We start from the raw sequence: 18738 nt of genomic DNA on the forward strand, positions 1-18738 counted from the left end.
GTTGGTTTCATTCTTGGTTATACTTGGGCATTTAAATCAAGATCTGATACTAACATATTAGTTTCAAGTAGATCCTTTCTAAAAAATACTTCAATGCATATTAAACAACCTGCAGCTATAATGGTCTCAAGCATTTCACAGCTTCGTCAGAAATCTGATTACAAAACATCCTACATTTCAACTGATTTAATTCAATACCAAACCCTGAATATCACAAATGATACATGTTCAAATTTAACTATATCTTTAATATTTTGCACCTAAAACAGTGGTGCTAGAAGGAACACTGAAGTAATTTAGTCCAAAGCACTTGCATTAGAATAAAGAAATAGGTCCTGAGAGAACCTATTGCAAGTGACTTGCCTATGGTCACATAGCTAGACAGAGAATAAGAACTAAAATCTATTTAAGAGCTAGATCTCTCTGCTTCCTGTCCAGTGTTCCCATTCCATGTTTGCAAATGTACTGTTGTTCAGTCTCATATACTGTCATAATCCGTCTGGGTAACTGTTTCAAATCAATTATTTAGTACAAAAAGGTAATGACCTAGTCACAGTGTTCACCGACTGGGACAAAACTAGATCAACCATTGAAGACAGCCATTCACCTACTTATCCTGGCTGTTTTAACTAACCTATTGGGCAACAACATTAATGAAAGATAACATATGGAATCCTGGAAGAATGTATCTCAATTTAGAAATACTTAAGGAGTATTACATGAGAGACTATGGTCTCTGAAAAACAATCTGAGGGGTTTGAAGCGGCAGGGGGTGGGAGGTTGGGGGAACCAGGTGGTGGGTATTAGAGAGGGCACAGATTGTATGGAGCACTGGGTGTGGTGCAAAAACAATGAATACTGTTAAGCTGAAAATAAATTTAAAAAAATCCTAAAAAAAAGAAATACTTAAGGAAATTGGCCTATCAAACTTACTGTAGAAATTTAATTATATTTTCACCCAAAATGAAATAGCCCAGAGGCACCTGGGTGGCTCAGTCTGTTAAGTGACTGGCTCTTGATTTTGGCTCAGGTCATGATCTAAGGGTTGTGAGATGGAGTTCGGCATCAGGATCCACACTCAGCAGGGAATCTGCTTAAGATTCTCTCCCTTTCCCTTTGCCCCTCTGCCTGCTCTCGAGCGCATGCCTCTCTCAAATAAATAAATAAATAAATCTTTTTTAAAAACTGAAATAACCTAATATTATAATCCTAATTTAATGTTTTAAATTCACCCTTCTTTACATGTTAATAAAAAAAATTAAGAGTTTAGATTGTAAAAGTTTATTGATGTGGTCAAAAAGCAAACAGCCAGACATTTGGTTATCTTTGCTACTACAATGTGTCATTTTGAATAGTATTTTTAAAATGCATAACAAATATTCAAAAATTACTAGAAAAGTAAATTAAGAGTCTACATAAGGCACTTCAGATGAAAGCAAACTTCAAAATCTCCACAAAAGTAACTCTAAGTTTAGTAAATCTGTGCTCTACAGATTTTAGCCAGAATGCAATTCTTCTCCTTCCACAAGAAAAATGTGCTCTTAAGGGAGACAAAACAAATACAAAAAAGCGTCATTCTTTTGATGCTCATGGCACATCATATAGGGAGCTATACAGATTACATGGCAGTAGTATTACCCTGGTCAATTTGTACAAATCAGGGCATCTTCATACAAATGTCATAAGAATCACAGCATAAATTTATTTGGCCTGAGACAATTATAAGAACAGCAGATAAGGAATCCAGAATCACACAATTTATAGGGAAGTAATTAACAAAAAGTGGAACCACTAAAGAGTAAAAAGGTCAACTATATGCCCTGACCTGCCAAATCTTGGAACAAAAACAAAAAAGCCACATAAAACATTTCTTCTTAGGCAATTATATTAATCTCTTCTACAAATCTCTATTATATAAGACTTCTAGACCACATGGGAAAGTTATCAGATGGTAAATAGTAGGCAAAGTATTATTTTGACATAATACTTCTAAGATTTTAAATTTTTCACAGTCATTATTATCATATTTCCATAATAGTGAAACTATGGGGAAGGTTATTGCTAGATCTAATGATAACCATCAACTTTCACTCTTCACAAAAATTTGGTTAGCATATATGGTTATTTCCACTGACAGAAAAAAGACAAAACTCAAAACCTCTTAAAATGTTTACTGTTTCTCCACTTCAAGTGAAAGGATGAAGGCTAAAATAATAGCAAAAACATAACTTTCAAGAAACAATTTACTTTCTATTCATAAGCAACAACTCAATATATCAGGATATGCTTTTCCCAATCTAGGGGAGTCATTTTCCTAAAAAGAAGGGTTAATGAAATACATTAGAACTATAATACAGGAATTGACTTAACTAGATGAACCTATCTTTTTCTGTGAGGTACAAATGATGAAAGAAATGACAATCTCTAATTTGTAGAAACAGTTTAGACCATTTTTAAGTTACACTGATTTTAGCACTAAGCTACATTTTTATTAGAGGGGCCTACCTTAAATAAATTAAGGAGACAGAATGAACCTGAAATCTTTCAAAATAAATGGAGTTAACACCACACTCATGCAGAAATCATAATCCTGTATTTAGACTTTTTAATGTCTACAGCTACCAAGAAGCATAGCTAGCACTGTATTTCAGTAGGAAACATGAAGGAGGGAGAGGACTGGCTAGTCTTCTTTTCTAAAGGCTAGGCGTGTCAGAAGATCACATAGCACATAATGATTTTTCTGCCCAAAAGGAAAGATGTGCAAAGTATACACATCCATGCAAATATGAAACAGCTAAGAATGCATTCCTGATGCATTTGTCTGTAATAGGCATATGTAGGAACACCTGGTCAGGACTCTTTTTCCCTACCTTTGGATAAGATAATATAAAATTAGATGGCCAATAGTTAACTAAAGCAGTTCTGAACCTTGTTCTAATTCAAATGTAGTTATAAAATTTTTATAATGTACTTAATTCTACTAAATTAAATGTTATACATACAGTTCATCAGCGAGGGAAGGTTAAAAGGAGAACTGTATCCAAATACTTCATGATTTTGAAAAGAAATTGCTTGTTAAGGCACTACAAATCTTCTTTGGTTAAATGATTAACTATTTAAATCACTTGAAAAAAAGAGGTAATACAAAATACACAAGTTTCATTCTTCTTTTCAAACACACACACATTTTTCATTTTTCAATTTCCATTACTCCAGTGTCTACATATCTCTGGGATCCTTTTTAACTCATCAGAAAGCTGAAACAAAAATATTAAAAGAATCTATTAGTCTCTAAAAAAACAATGGGCCTTACTTCTAATAAATATCTTGATTTTAGACGAAAGAGCATTTGGGTGCATGTATAATAAACTTTGAGTATTAATAACAAAAAGTGAGAAATGCCAACATATTAAGATAGTCTTAGAAGAGAAGGAAATAGACATAAACTTGTTTTAAAAAAAATCTCATGAAGAGAGACAATGATTAATAATTGGATCAACCATGGTGATGAAATAGAAATCCCAGCAAGATTACCCTTGCATCCCAGTTAGTATTCTATAAAGAAGAAATTATTTTAAAATATAAATACACAGAAGAATAAATCAAGAATCAAAGTTCTAGTAGGTTTTGTTCTTAAAATTAAGTTACATTTGCCAGCCCAAGTGTCCATTAACTGATAAGCAGATAAAGAAGATGGGGCATATATACACAATAGAATATCACTGAGCCATAAAAAAGAAGGAAGTCTTGCCATTTGCAATGACATGGATGAGCCAGAGAGTATTCTGCTAAGTGAAATAAGTCAGAGAAAGACAAATAACATATGATTTCACTCATGTGTGGAATTTAAGAAATAAAACAAGCAAAAGGGGAAAAAAGGGGCAAATCAAAAATACTCTTAACTATAGAGAACAAACTGAGGGTTACCTGAAGGGAGGTGAGTTGGGGGGATGGGTTAAGGTAATGGGGATTAAGGAGTGCACTTGTGATAAGCATCTTGATTTTAGACAAAAGAGGTGTCAATAGGTATTGTATGGAAGTGTTCAATCACTGTATTGTACACCTGAAACTAGTATTACACTGTATGTTAACTAACTAGAATTTAAGTAAAAACTTAAAAAGAAATAAAATTAAGTAAGTTTGCAAGAAACAAAATGCAAAAGAAGATTAATCTATGTTGTTCACTGATCAAAAGGCATCCAGGAATGTCATGATATAATGAATCAACCGGAGAGTTGTTCAAAATTGTCTACTAAAGGGGCTCCTGGGGTGCCTGGGTGGCTCAGTTGGCTGGGCGACTGCCTTCGGCTCAGGTCATGACCCTGGAGTCCCAGGATCCAGTCCTGCATCAGGCTCCCAACTTCATGTAGAGTCTGCTTCTTCCTCTGACCTTCTCTCCTCTCATGTTCTCTCTCTCACTCTCTCTCAAATAAATAAATAAAATCTTTTTTAAAAATTTCACTTGATATACTTTATCTTTAGTGTCCATAATGCTTTACACAACAGGACAATGTTGTATTAAAAGAACATGAATTATGGTACCTGGCACTCAGATGATAAAACTAACTCACAACATCCCCCATTATGTAGGTATATTTCTTGTGGCTATTAACAGAATCAAATCAAGAATTTAGGATCAGGGGAGTTAATTTCTTCCCTGAGCCTCAGAGATCACTATGAACATTTCAAGACAGATCTTCTTGAACACTCCTTCCTATACTTTTTATAAACTGGATTCTAAAAAAAATGTTGTTTATGCAATCTAAAGAGCCCTAAAAAGTAGAGATGTGTGAAGTTTAAAAAACATTAAAAAATAATTTGCTCAAGAGAAAGTAGAGTATGAAGACAATGTATAAAATATTCTAACCATTAAGTGTTCTTCAGATTTCTAGATTAAATTAGGTGATGTCAGAATAACTCTCAAAAATGTTCCTGAGAAATCACATACTATTGTCCACTGTATCATAATTATCTTAAGTTAACTTTTATATGCAACACACTTAAGTTAAAGCTTATATCTGCTTTAGAAGCTAGAACAGTTTGGAGGTAAAGGAAAAAAAATATTACAAAGCAACAGCAACTCTAATCATTTTAAGTATAGGTAATCACTATGTAAGTGTAAAATAATCATACCTATATGGATATCCATGATATTTAGATCTGAAAATAGAGAGCATCCAACTGAAGAATAATACAACAAGTGCAATACCAGCCACACACATTACTGCAGAAAAACAAAAGTGTAAAATGAACACGTTAGATGTAATAAAGAACTAGGGCATAAATGGTAGTCTACACTTCCAAGAGTGAAAATTTAGTGGTAAACCTCAACTTTCCAAAAATTTCCATGCCCATTCTTAAATCTTTAGGATTCTGCCTTCCCATTTAATTTGACCCATTACAATATAATAGAGTAGTTCCATTTATATGCTTGTGCAATTTAATTGTGTGAAATAATAAAGTCATCACAGTCAAGAATTTAGTGTTAAAGGGGCACATAGCTGGCTCAATAGGTCAAGCGTGTGACTCTTGATTTCAGCACAGGTCATGATCTCAGGGTTTTAAGATCGAGCCTTGGGGCACCTGGGTGGCTCAGTGGGTTAAGCCTCCGCCTTCGGCTCAGGTCGTGATTTAGGGGTCCTGGGATCGAGTCCTGCATCAGCCTCTCTGCTTGGCAGGGAGCCTGCTTCTTCCTCGCTCTCTCTGCCTGCCTCTCTGCCTGCTTATGATTTCTGTCAAATAAATAAATAAAATCTTAAAAAAGAAAAATAAAGATCGAGCCTTGAGTACGGCGCCATGCCCAGCAGAGCCTGCTTCTCTCCCTCTCCTTCTGCCCCTCCCCCCATGCATGTGAGCATGCTCACACTAATAAATCTTTAAACAAAAAAGAATTGTGTTAGAAATTTTACTACTAACAAGATAATCACTTAGTCACTTATTAAATTTCTTCTATAGCGTTAAATGTGGCCTTTTGTGTGTTAATACAGCAGCTGAAAATCTAGGGAAACGTACTTATTGGCTGACACTAAAAACCTTGTCTTGTGATACTTTAGGGAGAAATTCTTTTTCCTTTTTAAATTTTCACATAATATAATTAAGAGTTAAAAGGTAAATGTTAAATATATTTTTAATGAGTATTAACACATGACACAAAACGTGGTATTGATATTGATTTAAAGACATCTGGGGCGCCTCGGTGGTTCAGTGGGTTCAGCCTCTGCTTTCAGCTCAGGTCATGATCTCAGGGTCCTGGAATCGAGTCCCGCATCGTGCTCTCTGCTCAGCAGGGAGCCTGCTTGCCCCCAACCCCCCGCCTCGCCTGCCTCTCTGCCTACTTGTGATCTCTGTCAAATAAATAAATAAAATCTTTAAATAAAAAAGACATCTAACAACATCATTGTGACACCCTCACTTGAAAGTACTTTATTGGTTTATAGGTAACTACACCGCCTACATAAGGAACTCATTCAACGTGGATTCCTCATTTGAATAATGAGGGGGAAATACCATGAATCTTGGTCCTAAATTCATAGCTCTCTCCATTAATCTCATATGCTCTGGTTCACATAGCAGTTAACAATCTTAACTCTGGATGCCGATCCCACAATGCTCAGCTATGATTCTCATAACTTGAGGCTGTTTCAAGTCCTGAAACTAAGACTGCTAAGAAGCATAGTGGTGGGGATGTGGGGAAGCATGCATTCTACACCCTTGGAAATTCTAGGGAAACATACTTATTGGCTGACTCTAAAAACAATTTTTAGTCTTATTATACTTAGGGAGCCATTCTTTTTCCTTTTTAAATCTTCACATAATATAATTAGGGGCTAAAATGAAAATGTTACACATATCTTTTAATAAGTATTAACACATGAGCATTGTAGAAGTCATTTTTATCTAATACACACACACACACCCCTGTGTGTATATACAATATCAGTGTATTTACATTTGTATTCTACTTTTTTCACATAATTTATCTAAAAGTGTTTAGGGCAGTTTCTGGTAGATAACAAATATTAAATAAGTATTTGTTATTATTACTTGTGATTATTCTAATGTGCCACTAAAGTGTTTTATAATTAATTCATACTACCAGTGTAGTATTCAGAGGGCCTTTTTCCAATAATGAATACGGAAATAGGCAAATTTTTAAAAGTCAGGTAATGAAAGGATTTATACTGACTGGATAAAAAACTGATACATTAGTTCTATTTTTGCAATATGTAAAAATTCATTTCAATTCAGCAAAATAAGAATCTCCTAAATTTGAAATCCAATGTCATGACATTTTTTCAAATAAACAAGTAGACTATATTTAGAGAGGTTAATTTGATGACATACACCCTTTTAGCCATAAAGGGAAAACTCTGACTTAAACGTATTTTATATGAGTGAAATAAAATTACACTGTTAGCATTTATTTGCAACAAATACCAATGTGTGAATATTTTAATATATAAAAAGTCCATCCAAACCAATATAAAAAGTACTAAGAATAATATGTAAATGGCAAAAGACAAAGACTTTTTATAGAAGGGAAAACATAAACAGCTGATAAACATTCAGAAAAATATTCAACTTCATTAATAACCAAAGTACAGGGGCGCCTGGGTGGTTTAGTGGGTTAAGCCTCTGCCTTCAGCTCAGGTCATGTTCCCAGGGTCCCAGGATCGAGCCCCACATCGGGCTCTCTGCTTGGCAGGAAGCCTGCTTCCCTCCCTCTCTCTCTCTGCCTGCTTCTTCACCTACTTGTGATCTCTGTCAAATAAATAAATAAAATCTTTTAAAAAAATAACCAAAGTACAAAATAACATTTGCCCCTTATCTGATTAGCAAGTACACACACACACACACACACACACACACAATTTTTAATGAGCTTAGCTAATGCTGACAAAGCATCCTACCACTAGTAGGAATCTCAGCTGTAACATCTGGGGAAACAATTTAGCATCATCAGTTTAAAATATCAAGGGGATTAAAAATACTACTACAGAGGACCATATAGTCATTCTACTTTTAGGAATCTACCATAGAGAGTTCATATGAAATGAGAATAAAGCTTAGTATACTATGACAGTCACTAAAGAAGTATTTATTATAATGGAAGTTCGAAAAAAACCTAAATATTTGACAGAATCATAATAGTTAAATTACAGCATACAGTACAAATTTAAAATTATGTACAGGAAAATATTTATTAGTGAATTATTTAACTCCAGTTAAAAGTGGGGGTACAAGATTCAAAATTTTATACAGAGTTTTAAATATGTTTTTACAAATGGAAGAAAATATATTAAAACATTAAAATTTTTAGCTTCTCAATAATGGAATAATGGGTAATTCTCCCCACAAATGTTTCATAAATCAGATTTCACCCCACATTTTTTACAATAAGTTTATGTTACTTTTTAAATAATCAAGTAGTAAAATAATATTCCTATAACTAAGAGGGGGAAGTGATTAAGAGGATATTTTTTTCTGTATTAAAGGCAGAATTGTTATTTAACATTGTATGTCAACTATACTTCAACAATAAAAAATAAATTAAAAAGGTAGAACTTATATTTTGGCATATGATATAACTTACTTTTTCGCTTTCCAATATCCATGTCAGATGTAGCAGCTTCACATAACAGCACCATCCCTAAGGTAACACCACCATCTTAGAAAAATTGTTTAAGGAGAAATTCACACAGATAGAAAAGACATACCACTTTAATATTTCTGTTCTTTCATGAAGAAAATTATAATGAGGAACACCTGGGTGGCCCAGTTGGTTAAGTGGCTGCCTTCGGCTCAGGTCATGATCCCAGCATCCTGGGATCGAGTCCAACATCGGGCTCCTTGCTTGGCAGGGAGCGTGCTTCTCCCTCTGCCTGCCACTCTGCCTGCCTGTGCTCGCTCGCTCGCTCTCTCTAACAAATAAATAAATTAAAAAATCTTAAAAAAAAGGAAAATTACAACGAATATACAAATCTTCAACTTTCAATTAAAAAACAAACCTGTTACTTAAATAGGGAATCGTTATGAATGTATTAAATGTCACTGGAGGGGTACCTGTGTGGCTCAGTCAGTTAAGCGTCTGTCTTCGGCTCAGGTCATGATCCCAGGGTTCTGGGATCGAGTCCCATGTCAGGATCCCCACTTAGCAGGGAGCCTACTTCTCCCTCTCCCTCTGCCTGTTGCTCTCCCTGCGTGTGCTCTTTCTCTCTTTCTCTCTGTCAAACCTCTGTCAAATAAATAGATAAAATCTTTAAAAAAATAAACTTCACTGGATTTATCTCTTTAAAATAGTTAATTTTATGTTATGTGAATTTCACTTTAATAAAAAAAAGATGGGTGATTAAAAATACAAAATAAGGGGTGCCTGGGTGGCTCAGTTGTTGATCCCAGGATCCTGGGATTGAGCCCCACATCAGGCTCCCTGCTCAGTGGGAGGCCTGCTTTTCCCTCTCCCACTCCGTTTGTGTTCCCTCTCTTGCTGTGTCTCTCCCTGTCAAATCAATAAATAAAATCTAAAAATAAATATAAAATGGAAATGTTACATCTGTACACCGTAACAATTATTTACTATGAAGGTATAATAAAAAAACATTAAGGTTGGAAAATTACTTCATTTGTACAAATGAAAATCAGTATTTTTAACGAATGTCCCACTATAATTTAACAGATGAAATATGAGTTTTTCTGACAAGTACTTTGAAATAACCTTCCTGGACATGCTTGCATGTATTACTCCAACCTTGTATATACTTTGTTTTTTGGGAGGCCTGAACTCACAACCCTGAAATCAAGACCTGAGCTGAGATCGAGAGTCAGAGGCTGAACTGCCTGAGCCACCCAGGTGCTCTGATATATTTTAAATTAGCAAGACAGGAAACAACATGTGCTGGAGGGGATGTGGAGAAAGGGGAACCCTCTTACATTGTTGGTGGGAATGCAATTTGGTGCAGCCACTTTGGAGAACAGTGTGGAGATTCCTCAAGAAATTAAAAAGAGACCTTCCCTATGACCCTGCAATTGCACTACTGGGTATTTACCCCAAAGATACAGATGTAGTGAAAAGAAGGGCCATCTGTACCCCAATGTTTATAGCAGCAATGGCCAAACTGTGGAAAGAACCAAGATGCCCTTCAACAGACGAATGGATAAGGAAGATGTGGTCGATATACACTATGGAGTATGATGCCTCCATCAGAAATGATGAATACCCAACTTTTGTATCAACATGGACGGGACTGGAAGAGATTATGCTGAGTGAAATAAGTGAAGCAGAGAGAGTCAATTATCATATGGTTTCACTTATTTGTGGAGCATAACAAATAACATGGAGGACAAGGGGAAATGGAGAGGAGAAGGGAGTTGAGGGAAATTGGAAGGGGAGGTGAACCATGAGAGACTATGGACTCTGAAAAACAATCTGAGGGTTTTGAAGGGGCGGGGGGTGGGAGGTTGGGGGAACCAGGTGGTGGGTATTGGAGAGGGCATGGATTGCATGGAGCACTGGGTGTGGTGCAAAAATGATGAATTCTGTTATGCTGAAAAAAAAACCCATTAAATAGCCTTTTTGCATATTCAACCACCCTCCAGAAGTGAATACACTTGAAATGCGCACCATTTGGACAGAACAGCAAGTAATTTTTATTTGAAAAATAACTTTTCAAAAATTCTCCAGAATTTCAACAATCAACCTCTAAAGCTCAAATTACTACCCAACTACCTAAGTTTGTCCTTTTCTAATAAAAAAAAAAAAAGAGAATCTTCTATGTCATCACCTCATTTTGATTCACCTTAATATGGAAACTACATAAATACAAAATCACCTACTCATGCAAATAGGTTCCATGTGGCACGGTTGAATGCTAAAATAAGCAAAGTTGAATTTTAAAGCAAATACAGTATGTTCTAGTAGAAAAGAGATTTACCCTCCAGTTTGGTTAATACAAACAGCAGTTAAAAATGCCCAAATCAGGAGCGCCTGGGTGGCTCAGTGGATTAAGCCGCTGCCTTCGGCTCAGGTCATGATCTCAGTGTCCTGGGATCGAGCCCCGCATCGGGCTCTCTGCTCAGCGGGGAGCCTGCTTCCTCCTCTCTCTGCCTGACTCTCTGCCTGCTTGTGATCTCTGTCAAATAAATAAATAAAATCTTTAAAAAAATGCCCAAATCAATTACGTGTACACACATGCAAATTGTAGGCTACCGCATGTGGGTATGAATAAGCAGAAAGGGAAAAACAAGTGCTCGGATAAGGCCTGAATTTATAATCAGCTCTATACTTTGTCTATTCATCCCTTCACTACCATCTTGCACTCTCTCATCAATAGCCTCTTTTTAGGGATGATACCCATTCATCATGCTTTTAGTTGCTTGGACAAGTTGTTTTCTCCAATGATTACTTTTTCTTACTGAGGTTCTTTATATCCAGATACACATAACACTTGATCATTTCTATAGGCTTTTGTTACAGGGTAACTTTTTTTTAAGGTTTTATTTAGTTATTTGAGAGAGAGATAACAAGAGCATAAGCAGGGGTGGGAAAGTGGGAGGAGGAGGCTCCCTGCTGAGCACAGAACCCAATGTGCAACTTGATCCCAGAACCCTGAGATCATGACCTGAGCCAAAGGCAGATGATTAACTGACTGAGGCAGACAGGCACCATGTTACAGGGTACTTTTGAATAATGGTTGAGACTTGTTTTCGGAATGGTTTGTTTCGTATCATGGTCCATACGTATTTTCTTTGAATGAGCTTTCTATCTTACAATATACCACCAATGTCTTTGTGTGCTGTTCTCAGTTACTGAGAGCTGTGATGGGGCACCTGGGTGGCTCAGTTGGGTAAGCGTCTGCTTTCGGCTCAGGTCATGATCCCAGCGTCCTGGGATCGAGTCCTGCACTGGGCTCCCTACTCATTGGGGAATCTGCTTCTCCATCTGCCCCTTCCCCTGCTCACGTGGGCACTCTCTCTTGCAAAATTAAAAAAATCTTAAAAAAAAAGAGTTGTGATGCACTGCCATACGTATTGTTTCATTCTATTTATTCTTTATTTTTTAAAGGTTTTATTTATTTGAGAGAGAGAAAGAGCAGGGGGAAGGGACAGAGGGAGAAAGAGAAGAGAACCTTAGGCAGACTCCGTGGTGAGCATGGAGCCTAATGCAGGGCTTGATGCCATGATCCTGAAATCATGACCTCAGCTAAAATCAAGAGTTGGACCTTAACTGACTGAGCCTCCCAGGCACCCCTTAATTGATTCTTTAAACTTTTTCCGACACTGCCCACTATATGCCAGGTACTACTAGTTGCTGGAATTAAAAAGCTGGACAAAATATAGACCCTTCCTTGGATAAATTTATAATCTAGAGGGGGATATAAGTGACGAAATAAATAATAAATACCTAATCACTATTAAATATTACTATGGGAGAAATGAATAGAAACTAGAGGAAGTAGTACTCTATAACATACAAGAACTAAAAGAACCAGTAGAATTAAAGTACATTATATATGATGAAGGCAAAGACATTTGCATAAAATGAGGCATAATTCCAAAATTGTGGGAAAATGTTTCAATTACGTACTTTATTATTGTTCAAACTGATTTAAACAATGACCTAAAATTTCTTTGCCTATTGAATTAGCAGTTTAAAAATGAGAATATATAATGATAGTTAGGACCTGCCAGAGCTATCAGTACACATATTCTGACAGCAATCCTTCTTCCCTTTATTTAGCAAAACTTTTTTGGAAAATAGTTTGGACAGAACACCAAGGAAAACAGTTAGATTTGTACACTCCGTTTCAAATCTTACCTTTGGGAATCTGGAGATATGCCTATTTTTTTTTAAAGATTTATGCATTTATTTATTTGTGTGTTAGAGAGAGAAAGAGAGAGCACAAGCAGTGGGAGCTGCAGGCAGAGGGAGAAGCAGGTTCCCCACTGAACAAGGAGCCTGATGTGGGACTCAATCCCAGGACCATGGGATCATGACCTGAGCTGAAGGGATATGATTAACCGGCTGAGTCACCGAAGCGTCCCACCAAATTATTTTTATATCCAAGTAAACATTCTTTACAACATTCAACAATAGAAGAATAGTGGTGCCTTGGTGGCTCAGTGGGTTAAAGCCTCTGCCTTTGGCTTGGGTCATGATCCCAGGGTCCTGGGATTGAGCCCCACATCGGGCTCTCTGCTCAGCAGGGAGACTGCTTCCATTTCTCTCTCTGCCTGCCTCTCTGCCTACTTGTGATCTCTGTCAAATAAATAAATATTAAAAAAAAACAATAGAAGAATAACTGAAATATGATACATTATATAAACATTAAGAATGATCACAATTTTTCCTTTTCCTTGCCTATATTTTATTTATCTGTAATTCTCATGCAACTTTTGTAATGATAAAAGCCATACAACTATATAGAAAATGCTTATGATATATTAAGAAACCAAACTGCATACAAAGTCTGTCTATACTACAAAAAAGGAGCTCCCCCCAAAAAAGAGACAACTAAACAAAGAATGCAAGAGACTGGGCTGCCTGGGTGGCTCAGTGGGTTAAGCCTCTGCCTTCAGCTCAGGTCATGATCTCAGGGTCCTGGGATCGAGTCCCACATCAGGCTCTCTGCTAGGCAGGGAGCCTGCTTCCTCCTCTCTCTCTCTCTCTACTTGTGATCTCTCTCTCTGTCAAATAAATAAAATCTTTAAAAAAAAAAAGAATGTAAGAGACTATGCAAAAATAAACCTAGATTTTAATATTAGGGTTTTATTTTTTTAAGATTTTATTTATTTGACAGAGAGAGAGAGAGCACAAGCATGGGGAGTAGCAGGCAGAGGGAGAGGGAGAAGCAGGCTCCCCACAGAGCAGGGGGATCCTGATGTGGGGCTGGGAACCCTGGGATCATGATCAGTTGCTTAACCAACTGAACTACCCAGGCACCCAATATTAGGGTGTTAGATCATGAATGAAAATTATCTAATCCACTGTTTTATTTTTTTAATTTAAATATATTTGAAGTATAATTTCATTTGTGTAAAGTTAAAAAATAAGTAAAACTAATCCATACTGTTAGTAGTCAGGATAGTAGTTACTTTTGGGTAGGAAGGTAACAATCAGGAAGGGGTGATGAGGGGAATGCTTTGGGGTATGAGTAGTTTTATTTCATCAACTGGGTGCTGATTACACAGTTGTGTTCACTTTGTGAAAATTTATCAAACTGTACACTACACTTATAAACTGTGAACATTTCTGCATGAATATAGTAATTTACATAAAATTTACATACATGTAATTTCTTTAAAGATTCTATTTATTTATTTGACAGACAGAGATCACAAGTAGGCAGAGAGGCAGGCAGAGAGAGAGGAAGCAGGCTCCCTGCTGAGCAGAGAGCCTGATATGGGGCTTGATCCCAGGACCCTGGGATCATGATCTGAGCTGAAGGCAGAGGCTTTAACCCACTGAGCCACCCAGGCACCCCTAAAATGTAATTTTAAAAGTTGCTTAGTGGATCAGGCAACTCATATAGTTTGCTTTATTAATCATGTAGTAAGTTTTACAATATCAAAATAATGATAAATATGTGGATATTTTCTAAACTTATAACTACTAGTTAGTAGTATTCTTATTCTACTAGTTCTTATCAACATGGTGAGTTTTGAGTTTTGAGTTTTTAGGCTTTGTGGCCACTAAAAAAATAAGGGATTTTCAGTCTTCCATAAAGTTTCCTACCTCTAAAAAAGTTATATAGCTTTATTCATTGTCTCACATGTAGTGAGACACAGCATTTAAGGCACTGTCTTATAACCTGTAAACCTCTGTTTAACCCAATACTATAGGCTCCTTAGACAAATCATACATTCACAGTGACTAGCAAAAATAACTGCTCAGAAAGTATCACCCAAACCTTCCTGACCATTACCAAAAAACTAAAAACAAAATAATGGAAAAAAAATCACCCTGAAAAAATATTCCCATTTTGTATCTGATTAACCAAATTTATAAGAAATGCTGTAGTTCCAAAAATAGACTATTGGGAAATAGCTTCTGAACAGAAGAAAAAAAGCTTCTGAGGCAACCTACGAGGGTAGCAGGATGGCTCAGTCAGTTAAGCATCCAACTCTTGATTTCTGCTCAGGTTATGACCTCAAGATGGTGGGATCAAGTACCACATCAGGCTCTGCACTCAGCAGGGAGTCTTTCTCTTTCTCTCTCTCTCTCTCCCCCACCCTTCCTCTCACTCACGCTCTCTCTCTAAAAATAAATAAAATAAATCTCTTTTTTAAAGGGCAACTTATGGAATGGGAGAAGATACTTGCAAATGACTTATCTGATAAAGGGTTAGTATCCAAAATATATAAATAACTTACAAAATACAACACCCCCCAAAACCCCCAAATAATCCAGTTAAAAAATGGGCAGAAGATATGAATAGACATTTCTCCAAAGAAGACATACAGATGGCCCGCAGACACACGAAAAGATGCTCAACATCACTCATCATCAGGGAAATGCATAGTAATACTACAATGAGGTATCAACTCACACCAGTCAGAATGGCTAACATTAACAACACAGGAAAAAACAGGTATTGGCGAGAATGGGGAGTAAAGGGAACCCTCCTACACTGTTGGTGGGAATGCAAACTGGCTCAGCCACTCTGGAAAACAGTATGGAGGTTCCTCAAAAAGTTAATTCATTGTCTATGATGTAGCAATTGCACTATAGGTATTTATCCAAAGGATACAAAAATATTTATTCGAAGAGATACATGAACCCCCATGTTTATAGCAGCATCAACAATAGCCAAATTATAGAAAGAGCCCAAAAGTTCCCTGACTAATGAATGAATAAAGAAGTAGTGTCTATCATGGAATATTATTCTGCCATAAAAAAAGAATGAAACCTTGACATTTGCAATGACGTGGATGGAGCTAGAGAATATTATGCCAAGCAAAATAAGTCAGTCAGAGAAAGACAAATACCATATGGTTTCACTCATGTATAGAATTTAAGAAACAAAAGAAACAAAAATGGGGTGGAGAGGTAAACCAAGAAACAGACTCTTAACTACAGAGAACAAACTGATGGTTACCAGAGGGGAGGTGGGTGAGGGGGATAGGTGAAATAGGTGATGGGGATTAAGCAGGGTACTTGTGATGAGCACTGGGTGTTGTATGTAGGTGTTGAATCAGTGAATTCTAGACCTGAAACTAAATTTACACTCTATGTTAACTAATTGGAATCTAAATTAAAACTTGGAAAGGAAAAACTTACTATATTTCTTTCTTTTTTAAAAGATTTTATTCATTTATTTGAGAGAGAGAGAGAGCACAGAGGGAGAGTGAGAGGGAGAAAAAGGCTCCCCACTGAGGAAGGAGCCAATGTGGGGCTCAATCCCAGGACCCTGAAATCATGACCGGAACGGAAGGCAGCTGCTTAACCTGCTGAGTCACCCAGGAGGCGCAAAATGACATATTTCAATAGGTTTGCAATCTGCTCCAAATGTATCTGAAGCCTTAAGTTATGTTTAACCTTTAGGCAGAAGGAAAAAGTAAGAATATTCCAATTTCTTAAATGTCGTATATAATTATATTTTAAAAGTTAAGACAAAGCTTAGGAGAGAAGAATTTTGGCAGTCCTACAGTGTTAAGGAGACCATGATTAAGGTTCAGGTTCCACCAGAAAGAATGACAAGATTCATTCACCAGGCTCTCAGTTGAAAGTCATGGATGGAGAGGATGGAGAAAATGGGAGAAAATCAATACTGAAGATATAGTAGCCAAACATTTTCCAAAATGAGTAAGGGTACTAACCCACAGACTTAGGAAGATCTGCAATTCAGAAAACAGGAACAACAGAAATAAAACTTTAGGAGAAAAGTCTTAAAATCCATCAGGGAAAAAGACATACTGCCTTCAAAGAACAATAATAAGAATTAAATCTGATTTTTCTCAGAAACTATGGAAGTAAAAGACAATGAGATAACATTTCCAAAGTGCTTAAAGAAATCTAGAAATCTATACCTGGTAAAATATCCTTAAAAAATAATAAATAATAAAAGCTTTTAAAAAAAAATTAGGACAAAGCTAGAAGACCGACAAAACACAAATCACTTTATATTTTGTAACTATATCTGCCCTTTTGCTACACTGTTCAATTTGAAAATACCATTAATTGAGACCATTTCAAGACACTGGAAAGTTTCCAAGGTATAATAAATTTGTTAATAGATCAAACCATAAACGAGAATTTCCAACCTAAATTTTGAAATAATTTGAAACAGGAGAAAGACAAATTTGTATGATCTCTCTTATATGTGGAATCTAAAAATAAATTTTACACATACACACACACACACACACACACACACACACACACACACACACTTACAGATACAGAGAACAGATTGGTGGTTGCCAGAGTAGGGCAGTAAGGGGTAGAAGTGGGTGAACTTTTTTTTAGTTTAAATAAATTGAGTAAGTCGGGGCGCCTGGGTGGCTCAGTGGGTTAAAGCCTCTGCCTTCAGCTCAAGTCATGATCCCAGCGTCCTGGGATAGAGCCCCACATCGGGGAGGGGGGGTGTCTCTGCTCAGCAGGGAGCCTGCTTCCCTTCCTCTCTCTCTGCCTACTTATGATCTCTGTCAAATAAATAAGTAAAATTTATTTTTTTTATTAAAGATTTTATTTATTTATTTGATAGATCACAAGTAGGCAGAGAGGCAGGCAGAGAGAGAGAGAAGGGAGGAAGCAGGCTCCCCACTGAGCAGAGAGCCCGACACGGGGCTCGATCCCAGGACCCTGGGATCATGACCTGAGCCAAAGACAGAGGCTTTAACCCACTGAGCCACCCAGGGGCCCCTAAAATAAGTAAAATTTAAATAAATTGAATAAGAAAGAAATTTTAGGATTTGAAAGAACATACGGTTGGATATTTTTCTTGCAATATTCTTTCTTACCGCTGGGAATAGGTATTTATTATTAGATTAATTTTTTAGCTCATCATTCCATAGCTGAATAGATGAACTCTCCTAGCTCTGAGCTGGATTTTAAGCAGTAAATCTGTTTTCCATATTATACATGAATACTGTTTTGAGAAAGTATCATTTTCTCAAATGTCTTTCAATTAAACCAAAAGCTCAATATTTTTCAGATTGTTTCCCTTCAAGTATCTCTATTAAAGCATCAATATAGTAAAATAAAATGGGAAACACACACACAAAGATTTACTAAGGAGGATATTTCCAGGGTTTTTTATTTTTTTCTTTATATGTACTTGTATTTTCTAAATTTCCTTTAATTAACTTGTATAGCTTTTATCATCAGAAAAAGCATTTTAAGGGATTAAATTACACATATTGATTGTAATCACCTTCAAATTTCTTAGCCAATTCTTACATAGTACAATCCATTTTCAATAGAGTTAAGTGTTGAACTAGTTGACCTCTAAGTTATTTAGATGATGAGATGAGAAGGCAAGGCAAATGACTTTACCATCAAACCACTGCAGAGATTCTCTAACAGCCTGGGCTACAACTGATTGCAATATGTCAATGTCAGGACCCCTTGGCTGAGCAGCACAACTCCAGAAACATTACATTTGTTTACCTTATTGACTTATTTTACAGAATCACTGCTTATATATTTGGGGCGGGGAGATAAACTGTGTTGAATAAGGCTATGAAATTTAGACTCTTACCTATCTGAGTCACTGTTAACTATCCTTGCAGCTTACAGAG

General features: G+C 36.4%; 1 protein-coding gene across 2 annotated transcripts in view; it reads right to left on the reverse strand.

Moving 5' to 3' along the window:
• Window positions 1-1265: 1265 nt before the first annotated feature.
• MAGT1 (magnesium transporter 1) overlaps window positions 1266-18738 on the reverse strand; it is a 77894-nt gene continuing 60421 nt past the window's right edge. For both annotated transcript variants that reach the window (XM_032840600.1, XM_032840601.1), the window contains exons 8-10: window positions 8594-8668; window positions 5134-5224; window positions 1266-3257 (exon numbers count right to left, since the gene is read on the reverse strand). In XM_032840600.1, the coding sequence (XP_032696491.1) occupies window positions 3242-3257; window positions 5134-5224; window positions 8594-8668 (182 nt within the window). In that variant the 3' untranslated portion in view covers window positions 1266-3241. The remainder of the gene's footprint in view (window positions 3258-5133; window positions 5225-8593; window positions 8669-18738) is intronic.

This window comes from Lontra canadensis, unplaced genomic scaffold (assembly GCF_010015895.1).
Source record: "Lontra canadensis isolate GAN:19392208 unplaced genomic scaffold, GSC_riverotter_1.0 scaffold114, whole genome shotgun sequence".
NCBI lineage: Eukaryota > Metazoa > Chordata > Mammalia > Carnivora > Mustelidae > Lontra > Lontra canadensis.